The following is a 19,913-nucleotide window of genomic DNA, read 5'->3' as shown; positions in this document are numbered from 1 at the left end:
TGCTCAGACTGGCAGGTGATAATCAATGTAAAAAAATCAGCATGCATGACTATAACGAGGAAAAAAGAACCTTCAGACTTTTGCTACACCATAAATGGTACAGCTGTGACTAAAGTACAAAAATATAAATATCTAGGCTTAACAATAACGTCAGACCTAAGGTGGGACGAGCATATTCACCACATTACTTCATATGCTATGCAAAAGTTATTTCCTTCGCAGATCACTTCAACTCGCACCCTTATCAACAAAACTCCTAGCATACATTACATTTGTTAGGCCGATCCTCGAATACAGAAACACTGTATGGTTTCCTCATACCCAGACTAACATAAAGAAAATAGAAACAGTACAAAGGAAGGCCATTCGATTTATCCATAACAAATTTAGACGGGAGGACTCTCCCTCTAACCTTCTAGCAATTTCTGGGCTCCTTACGCTCGAAGCACGAGCGAAACAGGCACGTTTGAAATTTCTTTATCAACTCCTGCATAATTATTTCAGAATTGACATTTCAAATTACGTTTCTTATTCACAAACACGACCTACCAGGCACAAACACCTTAGTGGAATATAAATGTAATAATAATTTGTTTAAATATTCCTCTTTTCCAGTTGCCATCCATGAATGGAATAAGTTATCGCCTCTCACCACTAACACAGAGTCACTGTCTCATTTTGAATTAAAATTTGAAAAAATTTTCCTAGCAGGTTAAAGGGATGGAGACATCAAAATTTTCGTTCATGCGTTTGTTGATTCAAACGCTGCGTCATGCTTCAGGGAGCACGATACACACAGCGGGATTCATATATATCCGATAAATAATTTAATAATAGCATTATTATACCGAGCGATTTCGGTTTCGGTTTCTGGGCTCCGGGGGATGCTATGACGTCACAGAGAAGGAAACGCAACATGGCTTGGTCACGTGGGCCACAAAAAATGGTGACGTAAAACTATGCTGCGTCGTCTGCTCGCGCATACGCGTGCTCTGCCAGCAGAGGTCAACTGGCGATTCGAAGTGCATGTCGCGATTATTATAATTATTGCGAAGAGCGACAACAACGGTAAGAAAATATTGCGGCTTGTGAGGGTCAGTGATTCATTCCGAAGCGCCGTAAGCTTTAGCTTCGAAGTGAACTGGAAAAGGCCTAGCCACGACATCGGCGGCGCCGAACGATCAGAGGCGGTGAAGCTGCCGCCGGTGCACAGAGTGACCACTCCTCGGACGCTGATTGGCCGCTTCGCCGTACGGCTGCAAATGGGTCCCGGGCCCCTGCTCTCTACAGCTAGGAAATCTCGCCGTTCGCGAGCAAAACCGCTGTCGCACGGGGGCCCGCGAACGGCAAACGGCGTGCGGCGAGTTTCCGTGCCGGTAACGTGGACGGGCCTTCACATTGAGAAAGGCCAAGCGAAGGAGAGACCGCTCTGAGCTGCTGAACTATGCGACTATGCGAGGAGAGAAGCGGACAACACGAACGCCGCATATCCTGGTCCCTTTCGGAGTCGGCCGGCTACTGTTTTACACTAAAACGTGCAAAGGCCCGTCGGCACGGCAACTCGCCGCACGCAGTTTGCCATTCGCGGGCCGCTGTGCGGCGTTCGTGTTGTCCACTTCTCTCCTCCTGTGTCCGTGTCTGCACGCCTTACCCCTTCTTTGCATTAAGAAAGGATTTCTATATGCCTGTAGCTCGGTCATAGTGGAGGCTATGCTCGGTCGCTCGGCTCAGCAGGCTCCGTAATCGGCATTTCATCGCTACTCATCATACGTCACGTTTTTGTGCTGGTGTGCTATGACGTCAATATTTTCGTTCCTCCTCTGTGACGTAGTAGCTGCCGCGCTAGCGATGGGTCTTGACTACGAGAAGGAGTTTTTAATGACTTTTTGGAGCTGAATTAAAATTATTTTGAAATGTTTGCAGCGTCTGATACCTCGTTCTGGGTGTCCTTGCATACGGAAGCAGCCTACAACATGCTTTTTATAGCCTCAAAATTTGGTGTCCCAACCCCTTTAAGTGTGCTAGTGCTATTATTGATCGTGCAAACCACCGTGTACTTGCACCCTGTGTATGTAGTCGTGTATGCAGCATAGGATACCTAAATTGTCATTTTATCCTATTTTGAAAATTAGCATGTACTTGTGTTTGGTGTATACATTATGCAGCGCAAATTGTTTGTTTTTAAATGCAAAACTGACATTATACATGTATTAATCCTTAACAGGATCAATGCTGTTTGTATATGTACATATATATAGTGCCCACCTGCTATGGTCTCAGTAGAGACTGGCAGTATTGTAAATAAATAAAATAAATATATAAATAATGATCCATCTGTTATAACAACCACGTTTCAGTGCATTTATAATTTTCCAACTCTCCCTATGGAAACTGCTTCCAGATATAATAAACGTTTTTTAAATCGCCATACTGCTACAGCGAATGCCAAGACAAGCCCCACTCCAGTCCAAGTGTGACTATGATATGGCCTTCAAGATGAGCGAGCGAGCACCTCGCACGGATTCTGGAAGCCGCGAAGAAGGTCATGCATGGTAACGAGTTTTCAAGGCACATCTCCAGCACCTCCAGGGCGCAGTTGTGCCATGCACAGCATAAACAGCATGACGCAGAACATGCGCCAGTGTGATATCAGATTCCACGATGGCGTCACTCTCATTTTTGCGCAATTGTCTGTGTGGCACCATATGCATTATGCCTGTTTCAACGATTTAGAACGACCATGTGTCTTTCCACCATGGGAACAACGGCTGCTCAAGCGTTCCTGGCGACATGGCCTGAGTCGTTTACACATTTTTGATTGCTGGTAACAGGTCATGGTTACGTTTTAGTTTTCTAACATTGCATTTATTTTTTTCTGTCTGAAGCGACATAGATAATGTAACTTTACAGCTCTTGTGTGACTGATGCGCAGTCGTAATGCCAAGACCATGATTTCTGAAACCTCCGCAGAATGGTGGCATGCCGCAGTAGTTTCCGAAGTTTTTTTCTGGCCAGCTAGAATGCTTCACTCTCGTGTGCAGAATGCAGTCATGTCCTGCTCGTCGTAGAATATATCACAAGCTCTTGAATAAAAGATGGCAGCTGTGCTTGCAGTTACGAAATGACAGTAAGTCGGAACACTGTGGAAGAGAGGTAATCCGACGGCAGCACGAGGCGCGGCCACTTAGTCTGACTTTCACGCAAGCCGCTGCTGCAAGAGCCAGCACCTGTTCTGGGGACCAACTTTTTCACTCGCTTTGCTAGCGCTTCTACGGGCACACTTGGCAGAGGCACCTTATTGCGATGCATATATGCAGTTCGCCTGCTTAAAACGACTCTATTTGGTTGGAGGAACGTCCCTCTGTATTTCTGCCGACATTCCAAGCTTTAATTGAACTCGAGACCACATTAGTGATTTATTAATTGAGGTCTCTAGCAGCTGTCATCTCAGCGTAGCCCGGACTAGAGTACGAGTCCGAATTAATGAGGCTTTACTGTATTTTGGTTTTAATACATTGCTGGGGCCTCCTTGAAACCGAAAATAGTGAAGCCTAGTATTAGTAGTCGCTATCTGCTCCCAAATCCCAGATCAAGCCAAGCCTTAAAGTAATCCCTATGTATGATTTGGTGTGCTAGTTCCATTCCGCATATATATTAATACCTTATTAACTGGAAGTAGTAAAAACAGGAAACAATGTCGAGATAATCAAAGTTGCGGAAATTGAAGCGAAAAGTCGAGTTCTTCGAGATGAGTTCTGTCGAGTTCTACTGACCAGCTTTTCAACAAGAGCTTCTAAACTGGCCCTTCGTAAAGGTTTCAAAGAAAAAATAACAGCATACCAGAGATGTCAACCAGCTCCATTTTTCGGCACTACCATTTTATTCAGTGCATAAAAACTGCGTAAGGCTGGTCTTCTTTGCGGCAGCACTTGGACCTAGAAAGGCATCCTCGAGCTGCTTCACACATCGCATGAGCCGATCATTCCTGCCGCTACACTCAACTTTATTTCGCACCAAGCAAAGCATGTTTCTTGTTCGGCTAATGTCGGTCGGCACCTCTCGACGTCTTCCGTCGTCGCCGCCTTCACCGTCCCCTCCATTTGTAGCCATCCCAGCGATTTCCGCGACAGTAAATCCAACTGGTACATCCTGCCTACACAGCGCGTCCTCATGAATGCTTGCGTCAATGGTAAGTCCGTGCTGTGTGCGTTACGTACGCAAGCAGCAGCATAACAACTTTGTCAAGCAACCATGCGGCATGTCATGTGATGGGAGAGACGGAAGGAAATAAATGCTTGTTCCAGATTGTTGGAATAGGCGTAATGCACATGGTGCTGCATGGACAATTGCTAAAAAATTAGAGTGCCACCATCATGTCCTCCGAGGACAACCCAGTGCATGTACCAGTGTGACCACGGTATACCCCATGCTACGCTGTTTGTGCTGTACTGTCCCTTCCTGGAGGCGTGCCTTGAAAGCGAGTTATCCTTGTGGCTGCCTAAATGCGCACAGGGCAGTCGCTCGCTCATCTCGAAGGCCGCATTATTGTTGCGGTTGAACTGGAGTGGGGTGCGCAGAACAGTTTGGTTGTGCTTCAGTATTTTGCATTTACCGTTTACTGAGACCAAGCTTGAAGTGTTCATTGTAGCAGTACGGCAGTTTTAAAAGAGTTTGTTGTATCTGGAAGCAGTTTCAGTAGGCAGGGTAAAAGAAATGTGGTTGTTATAAACGATTCTTATATCTGGGACTATTATAAGTGTTTGACTGTATTATGTACGGTGTATGGAGTAATTGTTCTCTTGCGTCCCCACGCAATGGAGCAGCCAAACTTTGTAGCACATGGCTGGGATTGTTGACTAGTGTGCTAGTTGATAGTAGCCAGTGGGCACAAGTTGTCCCATAAGGAGCAGAGTTGTTCGTAGCTCATAGCTAGGCCATCTTCAGATACAGTGGTGCCTTTAAGCCAGTCCTTGTGTTCACAAATTACAGGCTAAAAACTAACTTTGTTACATTATTTTCTGTTATGAGGCAGCAATAAAAAGTTTATAGAAACGCGTAAATACAAGGCTGAATGTCACGTAAATGGATATAGATCGTGGTGGTCTTAGACAACACAGACTTGCAGGGGCCAGCATCATGCTCATTTTTAGTGTAAACGAGGCCATGCGCTACTGGTGAATACAATCAAACCCACGTGTAACAACATATAGGCTAGTTTGAGCAGATTTTGGATCATTTGGTTGAGTAGTTGCACAGTAATGCAGCAGCTCGTTTCAATTCTATATGGAGGATGGCAAAGAACAGTGGTTGAGATGTGAAATAGTTTGCCTGATTGTGTTCTGGTATTTGCGGGGTGGTCATTGCTTAACTCATGGCTCGTTCTATTGTTCCTTCCAGGCACCTCGCCTCACCTCGCAGAACCAGTTTATAAAGACCCTCATCTCCTTGGGCCTTAGACTGCAAGCAGTGCCTACAAAAGAGCTCAAAAGTAGGTTCACTAGAGCGGCATTTTCCTTAATTTTCTTTCCAGGCAATTTGAAAGCCTCAATTGCATGCATGGCTTGCATGGTGCTCAAGAGCATGTATGCTAGACTGCAACATTGAATGCTATGGGGCATTGTTGAGCAGTGAGTCACTGTTCTGCTGCAGACAACAAAAGGAGAATGGCTATGGAAAGGTGAAAAGCCATACTACCCTGTAGTGTCGCCCTATAGCTCTTAAAGCAACAAGGCAGTAAAACGAAAATTCGGCAGACACACTTAAACGGATCCTAAAATGATTTTGACTATTTTGTACAAACGTACTGAGCCATTAGGGTTGGTTCTTCTGATCATTAATGGATGCATTTAAGCGCATTTACAGATTGTCATCAAGTAAAAGAGAAAAGAAAATGTAGTACTTTGCGTCCATCTATTTCTTCTACATTTGCACTTATATTCGTTTTTTTGGGTTTCCATTTGTACTCCTGTAGATCAAAAGCATGCATTCGCATCGGTGAAAGGTCGTCAGCACACCTGTATGGTTTGCCTAGCAGAGTTCACGGCCGCCTGCACACGTCAGATTCCTGAACTACAAGGCCAGAACAGTTTAGAAATCGTTCTATATTGAGTTACCCATCGCGATCAGGAAAACACATCTATTGTGGATAAATCAAACAAGTTTTTAGGCACGTAAGATTAGCAAAATGGGTTGCAGAAATTTCTGAAGCGCGCTGCCGATATGTGCCTACTGAGATGCCCCCCCCCCCGTTTGTGATCGAAGCAAGCGCATCGTGCATGTTATTATTTTAAACACGAGTAGCGGTATGAGCTCAGTGTCGCAGAGAACCCTGTGGCAGAGTCTTCTGATTCATTCGGGAGTGAAAGTTTCCGCACATATATATATATATATATATATATATATATATATATATATATATATATATATATATGTACACACACACACACACACACTGCGTATATATGTACGTATATTCGTTTTCGCGGGTTTCCGTTTGTACTCCTGTAGATCACGAGCATGTATTCGCAACTGCTAAATTGCATGTATTGCAAGTGCACCAGAAAAAGAGACGTCAATAGGTTTCCCGAATAAGTTTTTAGGCTTGTAGGGCCGTCATGGCGGTACCTGTCGGCGATAAGGTAGCCTTGCCGCCTACGGGATTATCTGACTGAGCTATGTCGAATGCTCTGTTGTCATAGTCAGAAGTTCTAATCCTTCTATAAAGTTTTTAATTTGACGATGGTGAGCTTGAAAATTCACCTCCTCCAGTGCACAACATCTGCAGGCTTGGAGTGACGCCTGACACCGGCAAAAGACGCTGAAAGCGAGTGGGGCTGTACTAATCCAGGTTCAACCAAATTAGGAAGGCCCACTAAGCTTCAACAAAGACACTCCCTCACCAGAACAGGAATTGGCCTTCCTGGTGCAGTATTCAGCCACTACCTCCCAAATGATTCCTACAATTAACCCATGGCCCTCATCATCATCATCAGCCTGGTTACGCCCATTGCAGGGCGAAGCCATGGCCCTCACTCCCCAGCAGCTGTGGAGCACCTGACCAAGGCGGTGGTCAGACCTGTAACGCAGCAGAGGGTGCTAATAATCTCTGGGTCCGGACAGGCCACCAATGGAAACTGACCCTGTCAACCTTTAGTTGCCGAACTCTGTCGAGTGAGGCTAGCTTAGCCGGACTCTTTGAGGAACTATCAGACATTGTTTGGGATATCATCAGATTAGAACCAGTGAGGCTTACACATTGCTAAATAACGGCCATGTCCTCTGCTATAGAGCTCTCTCAGTTAAGAAGCAACGCGGAGTAGGATTCCTAATCCATAAGGACATAGCGGGCAACATTGACGAATTCTACAGCATTAACGAGAGGGTAGCTGTAGTCGTAATCAAATTTAATAAGAGGTATAGATTAAAGGTAGTACAAGCCTACGCTCCAACATCCAGTCACGATGATGATGAAGTAGATCAGTTTTATGAAGATGTTGAATTATCGATGAGAAAAGGGCAAACTCAGTACAGTGTAGTAATGGGCAACTTCAATGCAAAAGTGGGGAAAAAGCAGGCTGGTGAACAAGCAATTGGCAACTACGATGTTGATTCTAGGAATGTTAAAGGAGGGATGCTGGTAGAATTTGCAGAAAGGAATAAGCTGAGAATAATGAGCACCTTTTTCAAGAAGCAAAACAACAGAAAGTGGACCAAGAAAAGCCCTAATGGTGAAACGAGAAATGAAATTGATTTCATACTTTCTGCCGATCCCAGCATAGTGCATGATGTAGAAGTGATAGGTAGGGTAAAGTGCAGTGATCATAGGTAAGTTAGGGCTAGGATTCACCTCAATTTGAAGAGAGAAAGAGTAAAATTGGGCAAGAGGAAACAGGTCAACCTAGTGGCAGTAAGGTTTAAAGCAGACAAATTCAGGCTGGTACTTGCAAACAAATAAGCAGCCTTAGAACAGAGAGAGGAAGATGGCATAGAGGTAATGAGTGAAACCATAGCTAGGCTGGCTTTGGAGGCAACAAGTAGGCAAGCTCTATCAAGTAATTAAGGACCTAATAAAGAAACGACAAAAAGTATGAAAGTGCCCAACTCAAGAGATGAGATAGAATTCGCGGAACTGTCAAAACTGATCAACAAGGCGAAAATAAGTGATATTCGAAATTATAACGTGAGGAAGAGTGAAGAAGCCATTAAAAAATGGACGCAGCCTGAAATGAGTGTGAAGGAAACTTGGCGTAGGACATAACCAAGATGTATGCACTGAATGGTAAGCAGGGTAATATCATCAGCAATCTCGAAGATATAGTAAAAGCAGCGGAAGAATTCTATACTGACCCGTACAGTACCCAGAGGAGTCGGGATACCTCAATTAGAAACAGTAATGAATAGGATGCAGAAACTCTTCCTATAACTGGCGATGAGGTCAGAAGGGCCTTGCAAGACATCAAACGAGGAAGAGTGGCAGGAGAAGATGGAATAACAGTCGATTTAATCCGATAGAGGAGACATAATGGTTGGAAAACTGGCGGCTCTTTATACGAGTGTCTATCGATTGCAAGGGTCCCAGAAAACTGGAAGAATGCAAACATTATACTAATCCACAAAAAGGGAGATGTTATATAATTGAAAAATATAGGCCCATTAGCTTACTCCCAGTATTATATAAAATATTTACCAAAATAATCTCCAATAGAAAAAGGACAACATTGAACAATAGTCAACCAAGGGAACAGGCCGGCTTCAGGAAGGGATGCTCTACAATGGATAACATCCATGTCATTAATCAGGTTATCGAGAAATCCGCAGAGTACAATAAGCCTCTCTATATGGCTTTCATTGATTACAAAAAGGCATTTGATTCAGTAGAGATACCAGCAGCCATAGAGGCATTATGTAATCAAGAAGTACAGACTCCTTACATAAATACCTTGGAAAATATTGTTGACGGAAGAAAGCAGGCCCACGAGTGTAAAATAATGTGTATTTACAATTGGTGTATATGGCGTTCATGCAACGGCCAATCTTCGTCTTCCACTAGTTATGTCACCTTCTTCTTTCCCTTCACTGTAATATCACTCTCCTGGCGGGGTCAGCTCTGTCCCGGTGCAAGTTATAGAGCCTCACTGAACGGGGAGACATAGGGCTTGAGCCTGACGACGTGAACAACATCGCTGGTGACGTTGGGAGGCACTGAAGGCTGACCGACTGCGGTGATCTCGTATGTTACGTCAGACAGTTGATGTGAGATCTGGTACACACCAGAATAATGGGACAAGCCAACGCGACGTGAAGGTGTCCAGAGAAGGACAAGGGAACCAGGTGAAAAATGGTGGTCTCGGTGCCGAAGGTTGTAGCGTCGCTTTTGAGAAGCTTGCGAGACTGTGAGGCGATGACGGGCCAACTCTCGGGCCTGGGCGGCTAAGGCAATAGTATCGTGAGCTTAGCCAGTGCTGGGTGATTGTACTGTGGAAGGTAGCAACGTGTTGAAGGGCAAGTTGCAGTCGCGACCATACGAAAGGAAAAATGGTGAAAATCCGGCAATGTCATGACCGGACGAGTTGTATGTGAAAGTGATGTATGGTAAAGCGACATCCCAGTCGCGGTGATCATCAGAAACGTGTATGGCCAGCATTTCGGTTAGTGTCCAGTTGAGTCGCTCGGTGAGGCCGTTCATTTCAGGGTGGTACGCGACAGCAAGCTGGTTTTCTGTAGAACAGGAGCAGAGCAGATCATCAACGACTTCAATAGAAAGTAGCAGCCGCGATCCGTGAGTAACTGGCGAGGGGCGCCATGGTGCAGGATGACGTGGTGCAGGATGACGTGGTATAGTAAGAAGTCGGCGACATCTGTAGTGCAGCTGGTTGGCATCGCTCGTGTGATGGCATATCTCGTGGCATAATCTGTTCCTACACCAATCCATTTGTTTCCTTCGATGGAAATTGAAAAGAGGCCAAGGAGGTCAAGGCCCACACGGAAGGGCTCTGTAGGGATATCAATTGGTTGAAGCAAACCAGCAGGAGGCATAGCAGGCGTCTTCCAGCACTGACACGGGTCACAAGAAGTGACATAACGGCGCACAGAGCGATAAATGCCGGGCCAGAAGAAGCGGCGCCGCAGGCGGTCGTAAGTACGAGTGATGCCCAGATGCCCAGATGTCCAGCAGTAGGAGCATCATGAAGTTACTGGAGCACAGCCAGTCGAGGGTGCTTGGAAAAGTCTAGGAGGAGCTCCAGGCCATCAGGACGTACGCTACGATGGCATGAAGTTCCATCGCGCAAGGTGAACATCCGAAGGGACGGGTCATTGGGCGAGGAGCTTAAGCGTTCGTTCCATAAGTGTTCGAAGAACAGTATCTTGGCATTGCTCGTCTCCAATATGGAGGAAGCCAGAGAGGGATAGAATACTGATGTCCGAGTCTTTAGCGGTATCGTCCAGTTGATCCATGGGATTGCAGGACAGGCAGTCAGCGTCATTATGCAGGTGCCCCGACTTATGCATAATAGAAGATATATATACTTGTAGCCGCAATGCCCAACGTGCAAGTCGTCCAGTTGGATCCTTCAAAGAGGAGAGCCAGCAGAGGGCGTGATGATCAGTTACAACACAGAAGCTCCGACCGAAAATGTACAGTTGGAATTTCATGACCGCCCATACAAGCGCAAGGCATTCCCTCTCAGTAGTGGAGTAATTTCGCTCAGGCATGGAAAGAAGGCAGCTGGCGTAAGTGAGGACAGTGCCGATGCCATGACCACTCGCTTCAGTTCGTACTTCAGTGGGCGCAGAAGGGTCAAAGTGTGACAGAATCAGGGAAGTTGTAAGCTGCTCAATCAGGGTAGAGAAGGCTTTCTTTTGCAGTGGTCCCCAAAAGAAAGAGACATCTTTCCTAAGAACGTCAGTGAGAGGGTGAGCGATGTCGGCAAAATTCTTCACAGACCGCCGGAAATAAGAGCATAACCTTTAGAAAACTATGGACATCGTTTGTTGAACAAGGTACAGGAAAATTTTGCCCGGCGTGAACTTTCTGTAGATCAGGTTGGATTCCGGCAGCGTTTACGAGATGGCTGGGCATGTTCATTTCATGACGACCGAAATGGCACTTGGAGGAGTTTAGCTGAAGGCCAGCCCTGCAATACATGGAGAGTATAGTTGTGAGGTGCCGCAGGTGGCTCTCAAAGTTCGGCGAAAGCACAGTCACATAGTTGAGGTAACAGAGGCATGTAGACCACTTCAAGCCGTGCAAGAGAGAGTCCATCATGTGCTCAAATGCGCATTGCATAATCCAAAGGGCATGGCTTTAAATTGGTACAGACCGTCCGGTGTGACGAAGGCGGTTTTTTCGCGGTCCATCTCATTGACACTAATCTAGCTGGAGCGGAGGTCAATTCATGAAAAGTATTGGGATCCGTGAAGGCAGTCAAGAGCTTCATCAATGCGAGGCAAGGGATAAACATCCTTCTTTGTTATCCTGTTGAGGTGACAGTAGTCAATGCAGAAGCACCACGAATTGTCTTTACTAAGACAACTGGTGATGCCCACGGGCTACTGGAGGGTTCAGTGATGTCCTTGTCCATCATCCTGTCAACCTCTTTCTGTATGATGGCCCCTTCTGTTGTGGAGACATGATATGGCTGCCCATGAATGGGGCTGGCATCACTGGTGTTGATGCCATGCGTAAAAGATATCTGGCCCAGTGGACAATCGTCCAGATCAAAGATATCCCGATAAGATGACAGGAGGTGGCGAAGAGTTATTGTTTGCTCGGAAGGAAGGTCAGGGGCAACCATCTTACAAACATCGTCCGCAGGTATCGAGTACGAAGGAGTGGGCGACAAAGGTCCGTTTGTACTGAGGAAGGATTAAGAGGTCAAAGAATAAATCTCAAGTTCTTCCAAAGGAGTGATATGCGTTATGGTGATACCGTGTGACAGCACATCCGACGAAAATCCAAAATTGAGGATGGGCTCGGGAGCTCAGTTTTTGCGGATCCGGATTAAGGTGCGCTTTAAAGCAATATTGCGTGACAAAACCACGTCAATAAGCGGCGACACGACACACTCGCCATCAAGTACGGGAGGACAGGGCATCAGGAGGATATTTGTAGCCAGCCTTGCAAACTCAGCAGAACATAAACGGTGTGAAGCCCAAGTTGTTGCGTCGGCAGGAAGCGACAGATCCAACTGTACAACACCGTCTAAGCAGTCAATTTGGGCAGAATGTTTCGGAAGGAAGTCGAGGCCGAGAATTAAATTGTGCGGACAGTGCTCAAGGACGATAAATAAAACAATGGTAGAATGGCCCCTAATGGTCACATGTGCTGTGCACATTCCAAGAACAGGTGAAGTAGTCCCGTCGGCGACACGCACAGTGCACGGCACAGCAGGCATCAGAACCTTTGTGAACCTTCGGCAGAGAGCAGCACTGATAACTGAAAGCTGCGCTCCTGTGTCAGCGAGAGATGTAACAGGAATGCCATCAACTTCAATGTCCAGTAGGTTTCCACGTGTATGCAGGGTCAACAGAGGATTTTTGGGCCGGGTCGGAGTTCCAGCTTCACCTCCGGGAGCTGCATTGCCTAGTTTCCCGAAGTTAAGCGACAGGTTGCAGAAGGGGACGAAAATGCTTCAAATGGTTCGTGGGGCGAACAAGTGGTGGAAGGAGGACAAAAACAGAAAGGACCTACGCATTGAGAAATGAATGGGAAATGAAGCGTGATGCTGCTGTTTTGAAAGAGATCGAGTTCAAAAAACAGTGTTGGCTAATGCCGAGATGCAGGTGTCCCTCATCCAAACCAAAACTATTTAAAGCAGTGAAACACAACACTGAGGCGTCGTACGCGGGCTGAGAGTATACCTCAACTGTCCTGACATATATATCAGTACAGTTGAACTTGATTTATGAGCTGTTGACAGAGGATCTCAAATGTGACAAATTTCGGGCCTCATACCACTGAGTTTGCTATCAGTTGATAGAAATAGTTCATATTCGGAAATATTTGCTTCTGTATGCATCTCCTTTTTATTTGTGGTTGAGAATGTCCGACTCCGTTTGCAATTTTTTTCGAAGACATTTTATTTGCTGTGCATTTTACTAACCTCCCCCCCCCCCCTTTCTATTCCCTTTTTGAATAACATAAACACTACTCCTTAGTATTCAAATTGGATTAAGTTGTTTTTTCAAAATTTTTTTCATATGCTTACTAGAGAGTGACAGCATCGGGCAATATGGTTTCAGCCCGTCTTAGCATAAAACATAGTTCTTCATCACTCAGGGAATTTTGCAAAGACGCTCAGGGAATCTGGAAATGTCAACTTGGTAGACACCCTGGCGCCGCCTTCCATCATTTGCGATACATCAGGGGGTGGGACGGAGGAGGGGGGCGGGGGGCCTTAGGATTCTGTGATCTGTGAATCTTTGATTGCCCAACATATTTGTCTTGTTTGACACATTATATACAGTGACTTTTCCTTAGATATGCAGATTTATTGGAGACTTATATTTAAATATCTTGCGAGGTTTTCTGTATATGTGCAGTGAAGTTTGTTTCCAGTGACACTTTTTTGTCCCCTTATCAAGCTGTATCTCTGCATTTGTATATTCCATTGTATATTCGCATTTGTAATGTACGAGGGCGAGTCAAATGTAAGTTAGCCAACCCACTACGCGCAATAATGGTTCGGTTCATTATATGCGAGGCATACACGCAGCACAAGGCATCTCTCATTTAGTAAAGTGACATGCAGGAATGCTCCCATACGCTGGGTTGAGCATGGTTGCGTGACATAATAGATGCTCCGAAAGTTGAAGAGCATGGTGCGGGTGAGAGCTGAAAGTGTTTCCCAAGAAGAAATTCGGTGCTGTATGGCTGCCGTGTACGTTGAACATTGGATTTCATTGGCCACTGTGAAGTGTTGGCGCAAACGGTTCAAAGAAGGACGTGAAAGTTGCAAAGGCGATCCAAGACCGGGCCAAAGCCATCGTGCAATCACCCCCAACGCGATTGCAAAGGTTGATGGGCTGATTAGGCAAGAACGGAGGATAAGCATCGATGAACTGGCAGAGCGTATGAACATCAGTCACTGTTCGGTCCACATCATAATTCATCAGCAGCTCGGTTATCGGCTCTTGCGTGCGCAGTGGATGCCCAAGATTTCTAGCCATCGCCAAAAGACGGAGAGGTTCGGCACTGTCTTGACTCATCTGATCCAGTATCACAGTGAAGGTGGCAACTTCTTGTCTGCAATTGTGACCGGGGACGAATCAAGGTTGCTACTACTACGATCCTGGAATGAGACGGCAAAGGTTACAGTGGAAACATTCGAATTCACCAGCCCCAAAGAAAGCAAAGGCCGTCATTTCTGCCGGAAAGGTGTTGTTGACTTCTTTTTCGATCATCAGAGGCCATTACTAATCGAAATTGCTAAACCTGGAGAAACTGTCAGTCGTTGCCGATATTGTGAAATGCCAGATCGGCTGCGTATCGCAATCAAGAACAAACGACGTGGAAATTTGACGAATGGGGTCATCTTGCTCCACGACAATGCTTGTCCTTACGTCACTGATGTGATTAACAAAATCTGGCAAGCTTCAAGTGGGAAATGCTGCAACATCCACCATACAGCCCAGATCTGCCACCTTGTGGCTTCTACATTTTGGAGCAATTAAAAAAACAGCCCAAGGGAACCTGATTTGTGTTGGGCGATGACGTTAGTCAGTTACAGACTTTTTGAAGAAGCAGCCCAAGGAGTTTTATGAGATGGGAATGGCGCGACTCGTTAGTCAGTGGGACAAATGTCTCAATGCTCATGGAGACTACTTTTAAATAAAGTGCCCGTTTGTCATATATTTGCATTGGCTCACTTTCATTTTACTCGCCCTTGCAGATATTGCAGAACTCCTGCTTTTTATATGTGCTCATTGTTGCGACTGTCGTTGCGGTGCAATTACTCACAATACACAACCAATGACAGCTCCTCCTGCGCAATACATTAGAATGGAGGACAGCATCATTGAGATATTTTCCCTTGCCGTTGCATATGTACAAAAATGTAAACAAGATGCTTGAGTGACAGAGCTTCATTCAAATATTTGTCCTCGACTTCTTCATTTCACGGTTTTTACATTTTTCATATGAGCGGCATGCACTGCTTCGCCGGTTTCGAACTGATATAATTCTAAAGTTCATGTGACATTTTCTTTACTTACTAAATAGACAAAAGCATGGAAGCATTGATATCAGTTATGTCGGGCACAATTTTTGGGACATACGAGTATATTCTCATCATCATCATCATCATCATTTATTATTCCCTTAAGGGTCCCTTCGGGGACATTACATAAGGGGGGGGGGGGGGGAAACATCGATGTGAAAGTGCCATACATCAGCTCAAAAAAAAAAGCAAACAAAGGCAATAGAAAAGTGAATAATAAACTGTAGAATACATCAGGTATAAACAGAACAATGAAAATATCTCAAAACTGAGTAGCAATAGATAAATAAAAAAAGTACACGTAAATGTGGAACATGCTAAACATAAGTGGCAAGAAATAAGAAAAGGAAAAATAGGCGATGAAAAGCAAGACGGATTGCTGGGAGAGGAAACGCGAGGAAAAGTGGCTATTTTGGGTTGAAATGGTCTGATAGTAACTGTCTAAATTTGGAGGGATTTGACTCTAAAACCACGGTTTCGGGAAGATTGTTCCATTCTTTTATGGCGATGGGGAGGAAGGATTTATTGAAGGCGTTGGAAGAACCATGCAAACGCTGTATACTAAGGGAGTTAAACAAACGGCGAGATGAGCGTATCGGAGCATGTAATAAGTTCTCGCGCAGTGCAGGAAAGTTAAAGTATAGTTTATGAAAGAGACAGAGCATTGCCAGTTTTCGGCGGAGTGCTAGAGGTTCGAGTCCGAGAGTCAATTTTATGTCGGTAACGCTGTGCCAGGGTGAGTACTGGGAAGTTATGAAGCGGGCTGCCCGGTTCTGAATGGCTTCGAGCGACTGACTCAAGTAAACCTGGTGAGGGTTCCATATGGCTGAGGCATACTCCATTTTAGAGCGGACGTATGTTTCGTATGCTAATTGCCTGATGGATGGAGGGGACATAGCCAGAGATCTTCGGATGAAACCAAGTGTTCTGGAAGTGTTTGCGCAGAGTTTCGTGATATGGTCCACCCAAGTTAGCTTGTTAGTTATTTCGACTCCTAGGTACCTGTATGAGTTTGTTACTGCTAGCGCTGTGGAGTTCAGCGAGTACGGGAAAAGGGTAGTGGAATGTTTACGAGAAATGTGCATGCATTTACATTTTGAAATATTAAGCTGCATAAGCCAATCAGAACACCATTTCTGGATTTTGTTTAGGTCGTCTTGTAATGATTCCTGGTCGGTATTATCGGAGATGCGGCGATAAATGACGCAATCGTCTGCAAAAAGACGGACGGATGACGAAATCCCAGATGGCAGGTCGTTGATGAAAATTAGGAAGAGAAGCGGAGCAAGGACGGAACCCTGGGGAACTCCAGAGATAACGTCAGTAGTTTTAGACGCATGGCTGGCGATGACTGTGAACTGTGAGCGGTTAGTTAAAAAGCAGCGAATCCAGGATAAGATAAGAGGGTCAAGTGATAAGCATGCAAGTTTACACAATAGACGTTGGTGAGGAACGCGGTCAAATGCTTTTGAAAAATCTAAGTAGATGATGTCTGTTTGGAATGAAGAATCTAAATTAAGGTGAAGATCGGTTGTAAATTCGAAAAGTTGGGTTTCGCACGAGAAGCCTGCTCTGAAACCATGCTGCTTGGGGAAGAAGAAAGAATTGTGATCGAGGTGATTAGCAATATGGGAGTAGAGTATATGTTCGAAGAGCTTACATGAGATGCATGTTAGGGAAATGGGGCGATAATTAGAAGGGTCAGCGCGGTCGCCGCTCTTAAAAATTGGCACAACCTTGCTTGATTTCCAGTCATCCGGAATTTGACTGGTATTGAGGGACTGCGTGAAGATGAGCTGCAGGATTTGGCTTGTGAAATGTTTCGTGCCTCTAAGTATTTTAGCAGGAATGTTATCAGGTCCGGGTGAAGTGGACGGCTTGAGGTTATCAATGAGCTTTGAAATTCCCTCAGATGTGATGGTTACGGGTGGCATTGGAATAAAATTTAGGCTCGGTAAAATAATGCTCTTATCCGCTGGCTCGTGGGTGAAAACTGAGGTGAAGTAGGTATTCATCGCGTCTGATCGCTCGCAAAGCGGAACGTCTGTGCCGTCTAGTCGTTTTAAAGATATGTTATAGGAGCTGTTTTTGTTGGGCTGTAGCAAATTCCAAAATTTCTTGGGGTTAACACGCAATATTTCTAGAAGATCGTGGCTGTAGAATTTTCTTTTGGATGACCGCAATAATCTAGTGTATTCGCGAAGGATGCTGAAGTATTTTTTCCATGTTGCAGGGGATCTGGAGTTATTGGCATTACGGAAGAGGCGCTTCTTTTTTCGTGATAGCTTACGCAGCGAGTTAGAATACCATGGCTTTGTGGAATCCCCGCGAATGCAGATGAGTGGGACGTAGGCGTCTATGAGCGATAAGATTTTGTGCTTAAAAAGACACCAATTTTCGTTCACGGATCTGGTAGCCATGGACGCTTGAAAGGTGGTGAAAAAGTGTTCCAGGTCGGAGTTTATGCTCGCGAAGTCAGCCTTACTGTAATCACGGATGTATTTGATGGACGGTTGACGGGGGGAGACTTCAATCGTCAGGTTAAAGAACAAGAGATTGTGGTCACTCAGCCCACTGCAACATGAAAAGGATTGGATTAGCTCAGGACTGGATACAAGAATGAGGTCAAGAATATTTGAGCCTCGTGTTGGCTTGTTTACTGCTTGGGAAAGGTTTGAAGTCAGGACCATTTCAAGGAAATCTTTAGATTGGCGAGATGACGCAGTAAGAGCCTCCCAGTCGATGTCCGGGTAGTTAAAATCACCGCAAAGTATCAGATTGGCATGAGGAAAACGGGATTGCAAGTCTTGAACTACAGAGTGAAGGTCCGTAATAAAGGAATGATCCGTGTCAGGTGCTCGATAACATACAATTAGTATATTGGTACAAGAGGGAAGGCAAATTTTCAGACACATTATTTCGCTATGGCTGCTTATCTCGAGTAAAGTGGATGAATAAGTTGAATTCACGAGAGCAAGAATGCCGCCTCCCCGGCGATCTACTCGATGCAAAAATACATATTTTACTTGTTTTGACAATGCTTAGCATTCAAAAATTCGTTTGCAGCATCTTTGGCAATTGCAATGCAGTTATTATTCATGTATTCAATACCTCGACAAATTCTTGAGGAGGCCAAGCTGCAATGTTAGCCCCCTCCCCGAATGAAATTTCTGGCTACGCCACTGGCAAGTATATATGGTATTTGCCGATCATGTGTATGCTATTACCTTGTAGCTCAGAGTAGTTCACATGAGCAGTGATGGAGCCACCAATCATCTCTTCTGTATATTCAGGGTATCTATCCACCGGGAATATTGGGAATTCTCAGGGATTTTGAGTAGTCTGGAAAATCTCGGGGAGTTTGTGCCTCTATTAGGGGAAATTAGCTGTAATGTTATTGAAAGGGTCAAAAGTTGCGGCAATGCTGGCTCGAGTAACAGACAGGAATCGTAATGAATCGTCTTTGACATCCTGTCGTCGGCTGGAGGAGTTGTCAGTGTACTGTCAACAACCGACTTTCCAGATTCCCGATAATTTGGACGGATTTGCGGCACCACCACGTACCCCATAGAGTCAATGTATCAGAACGTCTGAAATTTCGGACGCAAGAACTTTCTGCCATCCGATTTTCCGGACGTTTTGCCATGACCGCAGGTGAGAAACTGCATTAATCAAAGCCACCACCGCTGCCATTTTGATTACCTTGCCGCCTCGAGCCGGCACTCTCGCATGTAGATCCGCTGGCAGCCGTAGCCACTACTGCGGTTACACTAGGCCTAGTTGCTTCAACGTTAGCTATAAAGCTTCTTGGCGTTGGGTGCCGTGTTTTTTTATTGAAAGAATTCGCTCCTGTCAGCAATGGCACAAACTCCGCTGTTCTGGTCCTCGCGATTGGCTTAGAAGCTTGGAAAGCACGGTGCATTGCATAATGGCGGTTCTCGAAAGTCAGCTTCGCCTCTGTACGGAAATTTTACTTGGTGAAGCATACACAAAAGTATTGCAGTGAAGCATAACAAGCATGGAAAGGGGCTACTGCCACAGGACACAGTATGTATTCCATAATCATACACACATGCACCTAGTATTTCCTGTCACAGTACGAGCACTGATATGCCTAATACGTGTACCGACAGGCCTTCAGAGCGTTTTCGAATGCGCCTGTGGCGGTTTGAGCCCTTAAAGGGACACTGAAGGTTAATATTAAGTCAACGTGGACTGTTGAAATACCATCTCAGAAACTTCGAAACACTTGTTGCCTGCGAAGAAGAGACTTATTTTAAGAGAAAATGCATTCTGAAGCGTCCGCGTACCTCTAGCACAGTTCAAATCGCCCACCCTCCGATCGAGGAGTGGTGATGTCATGGTCTCATAGTGACGTTGCGCCGTCGGTGAGTAAAATGGCACCCGCAGACGGCTCTATGGCTTTTCTGTGCAAAACGCAAAAGCACGGTGAGAAACAGAGCCAAGACAGAGCCGACAGCAGCGCAAAAGCGGAAGGGAAAGCGCACAATGATAAGCTGGTTCTTTATTTTATGACGCCAACTTTGACGCGCGTTGCAATGAATGACCCTGACAACGAAACATTGGCTTGCGATGCTGGGCTCAACTTCAGCAATTTAACCCATTAAAGACCAGCGTGACCATATGGTCACGGTAGTCTGCACAGTGGATTTCAATAAATTACGATTAACAAAA

General features: G+C 45.4%; 1 protein-coding gene across 3 annotated transcripts in view; it reads left to right on the top strand.

Moving 5' to 3' along the window:
- The window catches only part of fwd (phosphatidylinositol 4-kinase beta fwd), a 166,724-nt gene that overhangs the window by 62,910 nt on the left and 83,901 nt on the right, over nt 1–19,913 (top strand). For all 3 annotated transcript variants that reach the window (XM_065434612.2, XM_065434611.2, XM_065434613.2), the window contains one exon: nt 5,398–5,488. In XM_065434612.2, coding sequence (XP_065290684.2) covers nt 5,398–5,488 — 91 coding nt within the window. The remainder of the gene's footprint in view (nt 1–5,397; nt 5,489–19,913) is intronic.

Source organism: Dermacentor albipictus, chromosome 5 (genome assembly GCF_038994185.2).
Source record: "Dermacentor albipictus isolate Rhodes 1998 colony chromosome 5, USDA_Dalb.pri_finalv2, whole genome shotgun sequence".
NCBI classification, from domain to species: Eukaryota; Metazoa; Arthropoda; class Arachnida; order Ixodida; family Ixodidae; genus Dermacentor; species Dermacentor albipictus.
Note: the sequence above shows the minus strand (reverse complement) of the source record. Positions and strands in the feature narration are given on the sequence as shown.